The sequence below is a fragment of the Leptinotarsa decemlineata genome, unplaced genomic scaffold (genome assembly GCF_025532065.1).
Source record: "Leptinotarsa decemlineata unplaced genomic scaffold, Ldec_3_MD MMD2_tig00002159_RagTag_RagTag, whole genome shotgun sequence".
Classification (NCBI taxonomy): domain Eukaryota; kingdom Metazoa; phylum Arthropoda; class Insecta; order Coleoptera; family Chrysomelidae; genus Leptinotarsa; species Leptinotarsa decemlineata.
This window is the reverse complement of record NW_027412574.1, coordinates 2524537-2538555: the sequence shown is the minus strand read 5'-3', so window position 1 is coordinate 2538555 and position 14019 is coordinate 2524537. Positions and strand designations below refer to the sequence as shown.

Here is a 14019-nt window from a genome sequence, read left to right as displayed (position 1 = left end):
TGTTGTTGATATTTTCTTTGTCTGTTTATTGTCATGTTCTTGCTCAGAAATACTTGTTGTTCTCTAATAGCTAATGAAATCAATAATGATAGTGATATTAAAAATATTCTAAAAACCAAAATATAAAGAATTGGCGCCCAACATGGGACTAGAAAAGGATAATAACCATATACATCATATGTAAGGGGGGGTCCATAAATTACGTGAGGTGTTTTTTTTTAATTTTCTGTCCCTCCCTTCCCCCCTGGTGAGATGTCGTGAGATTTTACACAACCCCCTCCCCACCCCCCAATCTCACGTGAGATTTTTCAAAATGTGGGTTTCTTACGTAAACACGTTGGATGGTTATTGTAAAAAGAAAAAAAAATGCTTCGTGCTTTTATTTACGACTAGTTAAGACTAGTAATCAATATTGCTGAGAGTTTAATTATAAGTGTAATAAAAATTCAACAATAGAATACTTAAATCGTAACTACTGTAATTTAAAAAAAGAATATCTACTCTAATTCAGTCCATGGAGAATCATGCGCGTTCTCAAGAGAGACTACTGGAACCAACATGTCCATATGATTTTCAGTAAAATCATCTGCTCCTTCAACTTCGTTCTGATCTAGCCACTCTAAGGCGTTGGCGCTTGCGCACAGTAACTCATTAGCTCGTCTTGTGACAATCCGCGAGGGTCGCACTTTGCGGAACATACGCGCTTGCTTAGCTGGTGCAATGTGAGCTGCTCGCTTGTGCTCTCCAGCTCTTGTGCTAGATGCAATGTAAATACCGCATGTACTGCAGCATCTTTTCTCTAAATCATCTCGTACACTTGGGCAATAGAGATCTTAAGGCGTGCTGATGAAGGCATTCAGCGGTTGAATCGGTCGAAGTATAAATGAAATTATTTTCTTTCGAACAAATTAGTGAATGATCTTAATCATATTACGATTACGCTTAAGATTAAATCTTAAGCATGTACAATCTGGATTAAATGGACCAAAATAGTACATTTTTTTTGTTTCAATCAGAAAAAAAATTGCGTGATATTCGCCGGGACCCCCCCTCTCTCCAACGTAAGATTAGATGAGATTTGACTCGACCCCCTCCCCCCCTTAAACACCTCACGTAATTTATGGACGCCCCCTAACACTTCCAAGTTATATTGAAAATAATTAATAAAAATAAGTGAAATTGATAGAATAGGACTTACTTCCTGGATCATCACATAGATGTAATACTATTTGATTTGAGAGAAAATGGTATGAAGTCTCAATAACATCATAAGCTGCAAATAAGGATGACTTTGGTGTAATATCAATTCCGCGAGTTTCTTGATCCATTTGAGCCTGATACTCAGGGAGTTCCTGAAATTTAGAAAATAAAGTAATCTATCCGATATGTGGATAGAATATAATTATATAGAGGGTAGAGGCCTGTTGCATTTTCTTGTGTATTTTTTCAATAGGAATATTTAGTTCAGCATTTTATTTTTACTTTAAACATAAAAATACTTCTTCAGTTCAAAATATCCACGTGCTGAAAATAGTTTCGTCAAAATTACCAGTGGTATTTTTTTTTGGTTGAATTATGGATTAACTACTTTCCAATGAACAATTGATATAAATTAATGAAATTTTATTTTCACAATTTCCGGAAAATATATCCATGATAATGTAACTTCCTCTACACCAACTGAAAGATGTTTCAATAAAAAAAGGCCACTGTTGATTTTGAAAAAAAAAAACGGTTTCTAATGATAGATTTTACTATATTGCCTCTATTCTATTTTTACTGTTTTGAATAATATAAAACGATACTGAGGAGCAATCATCAAAATTACTACTTTTTATTATCTGTCATACTACTGACTTTTTACCAATCATACAATTTTACCAACTATACAATACAAAACTAAACTACAATCAGTAGATAACGACAGTATGATTCAGAAATTATTATTTCAGCTTTCTATTTTAACACCTTCTCTTAATAATTACTGAATCATTGGGTCAAATTAACAATATAAAAGTAATTCAACAAAAGGACAAATACATAAAGTTATTCGGGAATACCACACATCAATGTATTCGTGAATCTTTGAAATTTGTTTACATCCAAAGGTTTTGTGAATATATCAGCAGTTTGCATGTCAGTTGAACAATACAAAATACTTATTAAACCTTCTTTGATTTTCTCATTTATGAAATGGAACCTAACGTCTATGTGCTTAGAACGTTTATTGCACTGATTATTTTCAATTATTTTTATAGCACTTTGATTATCCACGTTCAATTTTATTATCACTTCAACATTTGTGAGTTCTTCAATTAAATGTTTCAAATATACCAGTTCCTTGACACACTCTGCAGCAGCAATGTATTCTGCTTCAGTACTGGATAGTGATACTATTGGCTGTTTTCTTGAACACCAAGAAATAGGGCCACCACAAAACATGATTACATAGCCTGAGGTGCTTTTTCGTGTTTCAGTGTCACCCGCAAAGTCACTGTCACTGTAAGCAGTTATTTCATTTATTCCATATGTTGCGCAATATGCAATACCTAGATTTTTTGTTCCTTTCAGGTATCGGAGCACTCTCTTCATATTGGATATATCTTTATTTGTTGGATTTTCCATTCTTCTACTTCCATATCCCACAGCATATGAGATGTCAGGGCGAGTTTTGTTTGAAAGGTAAAGCAAACTTCCTATTAAGTTTCGGTAGGGAAAGTTTGTGTTAAATACACTTTCGTCTTTTGTATCAGTCGCTAGAGGTGTTAGCCGGTTTCGCATTTTCCATATCAAATGATTTCAAAACATTATTTACATAATTTTCTTGACTTATGATTATTGAATCTGCTTTCTTTTCAATTTCTAGACCAAGAAAGAATTTCGGATTATCTTCTGAAACAGTTTCGAATTTTTTTGTCTAAGTTTTTCAAGAGATCATTCATTTCTTCTTCATTCTGTCCGATCAATATTCCATCGTCCACGTATATGGCAAGCATAAGTGAACCGGTATCATTTAAAAATATGCAGTTCTCACTTTTGAGAATGCGAAGCCCGTTTAGTCTCAAAAAATTGGTAAAAGTTTTATTCCACTCTAAGGGGGCCTGTTTTAGGCCATAAAGGGATTTTTTGAGTTTGCATACCTTGTTTTCTTCGGAATAGCCTTCTGGTATCTTCATATAGATCTCTTCAGACAATTCTCCATAGAGAAATGCAGTTTTTACATCAAATTTTTTGATAATATAGTTGTTGTGAGCTGCTAATGCAAATAAAATTCTCAAAGAGCTCATATTTACCACGGGACTGAATGTTTCTTTGTAATCCAGACCATATTTTTGCTCACAGCCTCGTACAACAAGTCTCGCTTTGTATCTTCCATTTTCTTTTACTTTGAAAACCCATTTACTCGACAAAATCTTCTTATCTTTCACTTCATGTTCATTCACGAACACCCATGTGTTGTTTTTCTTTAGTGATTCTTTTTCATCTTCTATTGCTTTCAACCATTTGTCTTTTTCTTCACTATTTATTGCTTCTTCATAAGTTAAAAGTACATAATCATCGTATTTTTTTGGTGCTCTTACATCTCTTCCTCTGACAGTTGTTTGGCCTTCTCTGAATCTTAACATTTCATTGTTTTCATAAAATTCTTCTTCAGTCTTTGTTTCTTCTCTATTTTCTGGGTCCGATTCGTTTTCTGATTCCAAATCGTTATTCTCATTTACTGGTATTTCTGGATCTGTCAGTTTCTTACATTCATCATCTACCCATTCTATATTTATTTTTGATACATCCTTTTTATCCAGTAAGTTGCTATCAATCTTGTCTTCAAAAATAACATCTCTATGTATAATTATTTTACCTTTTTCATTGTCCCACAAACGGTATCCTGTTGGGGAATATCCAATGAAAATATATTGTTTACTCCTTGCGTCCAGTTTCTTTAAATAACCAAGTACCTTTGCATGTGCTTTACACCCAAATAAGTGCAGATCTGACAAATTTGGTACTTTATTAGTCCATTTTTCAGCTGGTGTTACATTTATCGTTTCAGTTGGACATCTATTCAGCAGATAAACAGCAAATCTTACAGCTTCGCCCCAAAAACCTTTATCAAGGCCAGAGTCAAAGATTAACGCTCTCGCCTTTTCCATAATTGTTCTATTTAATCTCTCTGCTTTTCCATTCAGCTGAGGAGAGTGGGGTATTGTGGTGTCCATGATGATTCCCTTACATTTGTACCAATTTTTGAGGTCTGAGTCAAGATATTCACCTCCATTATCACTTCTTATTTTTGATACTTTAAGATTATGGTAAGCTTCTACTTCAAGTACATATTGTTTCAGATAATCTGAAACTTCACACTTATTTTTCAATAAGTAAACCATAGTGAAGTGGGTAAAGTCATCTAAGAAGGTTAAAATGTACCTTTTATTATCCCAAGTAACAGGATCAATAGGTCCACACAAATCCGTATGAATTATTTCAAGTGGTCTCATTGCTCTTGATCTGATTTTGTTGAATGGAAGTCGTGTTTGTTTTGCTTCCAAACATGTTTTACATGGTTTGCCTATTTTTTCACAGTCTGCTTTACTAATATTTATCCCTGTAGAAAGATCCAAAAGTTTTTTAATATTAATAATACTTAAATGACCCAATTTTCGGTGCCATAGTTCAGCATTTTCTTCTTTCTCAGTAAATAAACTTTCTGAATTATTGTCCAAATTCACTACGTAAAGTCCATTTTCTTTTTTCTGTCCTTCAAGAATTTTTTTGTTGGTTTTTATTATGGTTACTTTTTCCTTTTCGAATATTACTTTTCCTTCCTTTTCAGTGATTGCGTTGACTGAAATAAGGTTTTTACTTAGTTCTGGGATGTAAAGAACATCATTTAAAACACAGTCATTTCCTTCAATGGAGCCAATACCAAAACTTTTCATATCTTCACCTTTTTTAGCAACTAATATTTTGGATGTAGTTTCTTCCAAATCATTGATTATTTTTATATCATTACACATGTGACTTGACGACCCTGAATCTACCACAAAATTTTTAAATGTTTCTTTTGTTTTTATTTCGCCTTCTGTCAAAAATGCAACTTTTCTGTCATCTTTCCTTTTTCGAAAAAAACAATCTTCTTCAACATGATTGGTTTTTTTACAGATGGAACAGTTCCTCCGCTGATTTTCAGTATTTTTCGTGCACGATTTTGCAAAGTGCCCAAAATTATTACATTTATAACATTTCACCTTTTCTGTGGTTCTTGTTCTGGAATTGTGTGATTTATATCCTCCTTTCTTTTCTTCATAGGTTTTGAACGCAACTGCCCCTTCTTCTTCGTTATTTTTACTTCTGGCTTCTTCAGCAATCAGTCTTGATGTTAGTTTTGTGAGTGTTCTATCTGAGCTCGGAGAAGAGTCCCAAGCAGTGTTGAAATATTTGAAACGTTCTGGTAGCGATGATAAAATTTTAGACATTATCATTTCATCGTCAATGTTTTGTTTCAAATTCTTGAGTCGGTATGCCAAGTTTTCAATTTTGCTTATATGAAGTGAAATGTCTGAACCCTTTGTATAGGAGAAGTTGAAGAATTCTCGTAGAAGGGTGCATTTCTGATCTTCTGAGTCCTTTTCATAGATGTTGTGTAGTTTTTGATACATTTCATATGATGTTTTGCAGTTTAATATATGCATTAATATTTTTTTATCGACTGTTGTGATTATTACTCTTTGACCTTTGGCGTCCTTTTTCATCCAATCAGCTTTTTTTTCTGCATCGGTAATATTTTCTGCCAATAATTCTCCATTAACTATTTCCCAAACGCCTTGTGACTTGAAGATTACTGTAGTTTGAAATTTCCATAATTGAAATGATTCACCATCACTCAGTTTTTCAATCGATGACAACTCTTCCATTGTCGGGTTGTTGGCGGCCATTTTTCGATATTATAGTTCTTACTTTTTGTCGTTTTTTACGTTTTAGTTTTTCAGATCACTTCCACTATTTACTTTTGGAGCATCTGGGCCCATAACCTGATAGATTTTACTATATTGCCTCTATTCTATTTTTACTGTTTTGAATAATATAAGATGATACTGCGGAGCAATCATCAAAATTACTACTTTTTATTATCTGTCATACTACTGACTTTTTACCAACCATACAATTTTACCAACTATACAATACAAAACTAAACTACAATCAGTAGATAACGACAGTATGATTCAGAAATTATTATTTCAGCTTTCTATTTTAACATCTAACACATTGATATTATGATTAGGGCTTTTTTTAAGATCAACATGAAAATGAAATGTTAAAATGAATATTGTGAATGATTTTTTTTCAGGAGTACAAAAAGGCAAGTCTTCACAAAATTACCTAAAAAACAAATAATTTTTGTGGAGAAAAATTTTTCTCGAAAATATTCAGAATGTGTAGAAAAATAGTTTCCACTTGAGTTACCCACAACTTCAATATTCTAGTTTTTTCAATAAGAGATTTAGTTTCGGTGGAAATTGTGAAAAAATACAGTACTATTTTTGCATTGTTTTTCTGATTCATTCTGATTCTTCTTCAGACCTTTACGCGCCTGAAGAAGCTATTGTATAGCGAAACACGTGTTGCGTTTTTGTAATGAAGTAATGTAACATTTTATATTATTCAAAGATTTCAACCAAAAATTTAAAAATAATTGAAAATTCAAAACAATCTTGAACATTGCCCACCCACAACACGAGGCTAATGACCACAGCAGTCGATGCAGTTGACACCAATAAATAATAAAAGGAAATATAATATTTATTGAACATTAACAGTATATATTGACATAAAATAGTAGGGTCTTATTATACCTTATTTAAGAGGTATTTCAATTCTCTATATCCAACACTGTTTCATTTTTTAAGATCAATTTAGTCGTTTCTTGAGTAATTAATACTTTTATATTGTATTACGATTTTGCCATCTTAGATAAATATCATATTTTCAAAATTATTCAAAAACTCACTTCAGTTGATTTTGATAAATTTTGAGGATGTTCACCATTCACTTCTGATAAAAATAAATTTTGTTTACAAATTTTTTCCTTATATTATGAACGGTTCCTGGGGTACTTTCATTAGGTTGCTACTGTTGTGTAACATATACTTTGAGGGACCACATTTGATATCCACCAGTTTGGATATTGTCAAAGTGACAGTTACAATCCAACCTATCGTAATGAGAAGGTATCCCACCTTGCTCAGACGTAACATCAGCTGAAAATTCATTTGAAGTGTACGATTCACAACTGCAGTTCATTTAATAACTCGAGGATAGAAAAAGAGGTGCTTGCAACGAAATTACTCCATCCATAAATTTGTACACAGACTCAGGAATTGAATGGTTAACATTTTGAATAAAATTTTTCTTGAAATTATGATATCGTTTGTTTGCAGATTATTAAATCAAATATACAGTTGATAATTGATCAAGAACAGCTGATCCAATTACCAAAAGTAAAATAGTGCAATAAAACTTTCTCTCTGGGCTTTAAGGTGAATACAACTAGTGGATTCACCTGCTCTAGTGGAATAATTTTATAGTCTTCTCAAATGGATGACTCTGATTTCTTATGGTTACAACTATTAAATTTGACTATGCTATTACGCACTTGCCAAATCTTGATGAAAATCTGAATGTAAACACGATTTCAAATAATGAAAATTTATTCAAAATTATGATTTTTACATACCATGACTATGGCCAGTATAAATCATCAATAACAATTTATGGAAGTAGATTAGATCCGTAAAGGTTTAAAAAAATTATTGTGCAGTGAAGCGAGGTTTTGACTGTTTCAACTTCCACTGGTAAATGGAAGCAATATTTTCCAGAGTGAAATATAGAAGAAATAAGGGGTTTTTTATACGTGCAAAAAACATTTGCTCTGCTATATAAGCAACCAGCCATATGGACAAATATATTGAGGATGGCTTTGCCTTTCGAGACAATTTTCCTTAAATCTGTGAATAAACAACAGGCCTACTGAATTATTGATAACATTCAAAATTTAATAAATACATAGATGGATAACAATATGAAAACTAATACAAATGATAATAAATACAAAAAAAAACAGCAACTAAGTTGAGTAAAAAAATGAAATGAACATACAACAAAGGGTTTCACTTGAATTGAATAGAGAATTCAAAGACTTATCAAACGAAGTATAACAACACCCCCTTTCCATTTAAAAAATAAGTTGGTAGCGTCCTCTCGGCGACTAAGGATGCAACACTATTGGCTTTCTTATCAAAAAGTACCAAAAATACTGCTTCATATGAAGAACTGCATTTATGTCAAATAAACTTTCTGAGAACATTTTTCCAAATGTTTTTAATCTCCAGCAATTCGATGTGGTTTCGGATGATGAATAAATTTTGAGTGATTGCTTATTCAAGTTCACAATCCAAGTATCCACTACATATGTGCATATGGAACTGCAATGATTCATATAGTGACAGTTCTCGCAGTTAAAAAGCTGGAAATTTTCTAAGTTTGTGAGATAGTCCACATCTGTCATATTTCTATAAGTTTTCTTTGGTTGCAAGTTGAGAATTGTAGTGAACACATTTATGTGACTGTTCCACATGATTATTTCTGTGTGCTACTGAAATTTGTAGAATTTGAAGTGTACTTAGTCTGTCTCACAAAAATCTCGAAAAGGCTGTATAAAAAATGCCGGTTTACAAGTGTTTGCTTGTGAAGTGGGATTTGATTGATAAAGTACAGAAGTTGATTGCTGAAATAAATAAACTGAAAGAAAGATAAGTTGATGGCTAAGGAATATGAGATCAGACAAGTGATTGATACTAATAATAACAAAATGGAGGATGTAATCTCTGCCTTCACAATTGTATTAAATAGTAATAAATGATACACAAGAATGCTTAGTCTGCTTCCCAACTAACCATAATTGCTGAGACCCAGCTTACTAATCAAATGAAAATGCAATATACAACTTTCAACCCATAAGACTTCAAAATTAGTCGAAGTTATTCATATAACTTTTATATTTATTGTTTCTTACAACCAATTTCTGATATAAAGACTTTTTGAAATGCTTGTTTGACACTCACCTAGTTTTCACTCAAGTTGCTGTACAATTGAAAATGTAATGGTATATCGCACCATGTTATATTGGTTTATTCTTTTATTTTTATACAAAATGCTATCAAAATCTTCTGAAAACTTACTGAATTTTTTTTTACAATATTCAACTATTCTTAAATACATGTGATGTAAATAAAACACTCTAGATAATGAAGAGCTTCATTTTTGGTATGGACCTGGTGGTAAAAGACCTTTTGACAATGGTTTAATTTTTATCATATTTGTAATAATATGAACTCACCTCTAATTTTCTAGCTGCTTTTACAATTCTTGTCATTTGTGTGGCTTTCTGAACAAGATCTGTAAGTGACTCTAGGAAATGCAGAACAGCTTTCAGCTGAGAGTCGGTTAAAACCCATAATAATTCATCTAATATAATAACTAATCTAGAACCAAGAATGAAACAATCTGAAAAGAAATAAAAATTATTTGCATTGTTATATGTGACCATGCACGGCGAAAGTTAAATTTTTCATAGTATAATTAAATATCACAAGTTGCCCATTAACCTTTTCTGCGACTATCATCTCAAGATGTCGTGAGTTTCAAATCCTTTGCATTATTACTTGTCCATTTTCTATTTCTGTTTCTTTAAAAAAATTATCTTTTATATTCCATTTTCATGATTTATTTACTTCCACTTGATCTTTATTTCAATATTTAGAGGTTCAAATTTGTTGAAAACTTTCGGATTTACATGAGGGGGAGTTACTAACAGTAAAAAAAATATCAGTGGCGCTCAAACATATTTTCAAAAGTTAATTTGTCTTTTCTTCTTTTGCATAAGAACTGTTTTTTTTTTCATAGGGTTGAAATATATTAATATTTCTCAAATTTTTGGTTGACATGCATTGAGAAAAGTTTTGCAGTTCTGATTTGTGTTGGATATGAATGTATTATTTATATAGAATTTTTTCTTTATAGGTCATAATTTGCAAAGAGATTTAGAATTAGTCCATAACATAACTTGTCAAAAGCATTTGATTGTGTTAACTACAGAATACTGCTGCGGAAGCTACATCATTATGGAATTGCTGGAACAGGACGTAGACAGTTTGTTAAAACCAATAGTTGCTCAAGTACAAAGAACGTGAAAGCAGGAGTACCCCAAGGATCGATCTTAGGACCCATACTTTTTTTTACTATATGTAAATAACCTGGCTACTGTACGTATTTCTGGTAGTTTCAGCATTTTTGCAGATGATACCACACTTTTGTGGCATAATATAAATCAATAGAATTTATATGAAAGCATCTGTAATGACCTCAGCGAAATTAAACAATAGTGCGATGCAAATCTGCTGTCATTCAGCACTAAAAAACTAGTATAATCACCTTTAAGTGCAATCTACCAGAAATTCATATGGAAAGTACAGTAGTGGAAAATAAGATCTCTACAAAATTCTTGGGAATTGATATCGAAGAGTGTCTGAAATTTGAGGAACATATAGGCGTTATAAACAAGAAACATTCCTCTGGGTGTTTTGCACTCAGAATAGTATCAAAGGAACTAGGATGCCCTCATAGACTCTCACTTAAGGTATAGCATAGCATTTTGGGGTGTATGTAGTAAACAGCTGTTTCAATATGTTTTCATATTACAAAAACGTGCAGTACGGTATCTCTGTGGAGCAAAGTGGAATGATCCTTGTAAGCCACTGTTTTTAATTTTAACTGTGACTTCATTGTTTATTCTTGAATAAGCATGCCTTATACACAAGAACAAAGATACCTTTACTTCTCCGCCTCACAATAATAATACTAGACTAGCTAGCCAATTAAAGGTTTCTATCCCAACAAGAACTCAATTATAAATAATGGAGTGAAAATGTATAACAAGTTACCTAAAAGTTCAATAGAATAAGTCACGCTACTATCTTTTAGGAGAAACTAGAAGGCAATTCTGGTCAAAAAGGCTTACTATACATTAAATGAATTTTTTGAGGATAACATCAACACATAATAATATTCATGTGTATGTATGTGTGTATATATGTTTGTATGTACGTATGTATGTATATATGGTTCTTAAACCACATGGCTTTTACCGGTAATCCATAATTTTAAAACAAATAACGATTTTTAGTACATTTTAATTCAATATTCTTCTTTGTATCTAGTGAGGTGTCTACCTCTTTTAATTTAATGACTTGTTTATTGTATTGACATGTTTCAATTGTTTAAATGTAACATTCTTTTCAACACGGCCAACCTCACTAACACTTTTCCCTGAAGATGATAATAAATTTTATCAAAATATTGGAATAACTTGTGTTATAAGAGTACACTTCCGTTCTGCTGATCACCCAAAGATAATTCCCAAATTTTATTCTTAACTAGTCAGCAAAGACTGTCCTTCAACTATAAGTATATATACATACATACTATTTGTATCGTTTTTTATTTATACAAAATTACATGAATACAAAAATTACTCAATCATAGCCTTATCCATGTACAAGATTACACTTCAACAAAAATACTGTTTGTGTATGTGCTCATTTGTGTACATTTATATATTTACTTAACAATTTATTAATATTTATAGTAGTTATTTTTTTTGCAGAAAAATGTTTGTCGACAAGATGTATTTCTTATGACATTAAACATATATCTCTTACCGATCAAGTCAATTATCCATGCACCATTTCTAAGTCATAAATTGTGTGATGAGTGTAAATTGTTACGTAGATAATACTTTATTGAAGAATCGACCAATTCAATGATTTATGCATAATTTAAGTTGAAAGGCTGGGAGTACTCAAATTACTTATTTTGTGAGTCCCACAAATTTGATACTTGTTCTAGGACTAAAATTGGAATAAAAATCTGGCTCTCTTCTTATATTTTCGGATTATTGTGGCGCCATACAGACATATTCAATAACAAGGCATACTTTTTTATCTGCGGCTCATAAGTTTTCGATTCTATAGGATTTTCTTCGTCTGTTTCTTTGTGACCCTTGGGTCATATCTTGATGTTAATACAGATTTTTTTTCAACTAAAACGACTGGGATAAAAAAGTAGATTGTAATTTGAAAAGTGGCGTTTTTGAATCGGTTAGAAGTTTTTTCTCAACTGTTCAATATACTGAAATGCCAGATAGCATACACAATTGTTTTTTATATTAGAATAAAAACATCAGATGAAATCGGGGTGCAACTAGTACAATCCAAATGCGGGGTATCCCCAATGAAAACTATGAGCATTGGAATTACTATAGAATTACTAGCTGCAACTATTGGAGCCCAATTATTGAAGAAAATTTTGGAAAATAAATTTTGATTTTGATTTACCTGTATTTTCTTGGCCAGAATCAATAACGGTATTTATATGTATATATTTATATGGTATTTATATTTATATGATTTAGAAAAACCTGAAACCTATGGCTTACATAACATTTTATTTGCAAAAGATTTATCAATGGCAAAAAAGAAAGGAATTGTTTTTTCGCTTGTATCCAATGAAAATGATGTGACCTCATACCATAGTTTTTTCTCAGATTATGGTGAAAGGGGTATTTTTTTGAGAGAATAATTTTTGTGAAAGAAAGCTTTTGGCTTTCTACTTCTCCATCTTTATATAAAAAAATGTTGGAAATTTCCAAATAAGTGTAGCTCATGCATAGAAGTTAACTCCCTAGATTTCTTTGCCACCAAATAGAGTACAAGAAACTTGCATTTTTGAAATAACGGAAATATACATAACTGCACATCTTTCAACAAATCCGGAGTGGAATGTTGGATTTTGTTTACTTGTGCCATATTGAAATCAGTGCATTTAGAATAAGTTTCGTTATTTTCTACAGAGCCCAAACACAATGCATTTATGATTCGACACCAGACAACACTTTTTCGACCTGCCATAGAAGTGGTGCTAGGCTGAACCAGAAATGCATTGCTGGACTTAACTGTACTTGAAGAACAAGCCTGAGTAAGTAACGGGGATGACATCTCCCCTTACAAAGATGCCATCTATTGAATCGACAGAGAACTCAAATATAATTGCGGCGGTGGTGTGTGCCCGACTCACTATCGGAAGGCCGTGGGTTCGATTTCCGCCTCGACCAGATATTTTTCTCGAGATAATTTATCTGGTTGAAGCTAGGATGATTCTGCAACCGTGTTAGGAATCACACGTTAAAAGGTAAGACCTCATTAGTCCTCAGCTCGCACAAGTTTCTGAATTTCTGAGAGTTGTCATTTGTATGGGGGCGACAGCTGATTAATGGAAAAACAGATTTTAAACAGATTTTTTTTTGCTCACCTCGTCTTGTTCTTTAAGGGTAGTTGAGTCCAGCAATTAATTTGTGGTACAGCTTAGCACCACTGATGAGACCTATGGCAGGTCGAAACAGCAATTTCTGGTGTTGAAAAAAATATATCTCTTTTTAGCTGCCCGAGCTTTCGCGAATATTTTATTCTAAACAGGCCAAATCCCCGAAAAACCACTCTTCTATATATACACACGGTCGTAGAGCCTAGATGATGATAGTATGACCAACTATCGAAAGCGCTCGCATATAATATAAAGCTCCAAATCCTTTTTGTGACTTACATTAATATATATATATATATATATATATATATATATATATATATATATATATATATGTATTTATTGAATGATGCAACTAATTTTCCTTTATTTTCAGTATTTTAATATTAATATATGTTACAAAAAGGATTTGAAACTTTATAACTCCTATTCAATTATATGCCAACTCTTTCGACAGCTGGTCATGCTATCATTATAAAGGCTTTACGTAGAGTAGAGCCTTGTAACGTATATATGTAACATGTAATATATCGAGTAGAAATTAGCAGAAAATTTGCAGTAATGTAAAACAAGTAAGATATAGGA

General features: G+C 32.1%; 1 protein-coding gene across 1 annotated transcript in view; it reads right to left on the bottom strand.

Moving 5' to 3' along the window:
- LOC111511192 (bridge-like lipid transfer protein family member 3B) overlaps positions 1-14019 on the bottom strand; it is a 119937-nt gene that overhangs the window by 78292 nt on the left and 27626 nt on the right. Inside the window, exons 5-6 of the mRNA XM_074177051.1 lie at positions 9395-9561; positions 1199-1352 (exon numbers count right to left, since the gene is read on the bottom strand). Of these exons, the coding sequence (XP_074033152.1) occupies positions 1199-1352; positions 9395-9561 (321 nt within the window). The remainder of the gene's footprint in view (positions 1-1198; positions 1353-9394; positions 9562-14019) is intronic.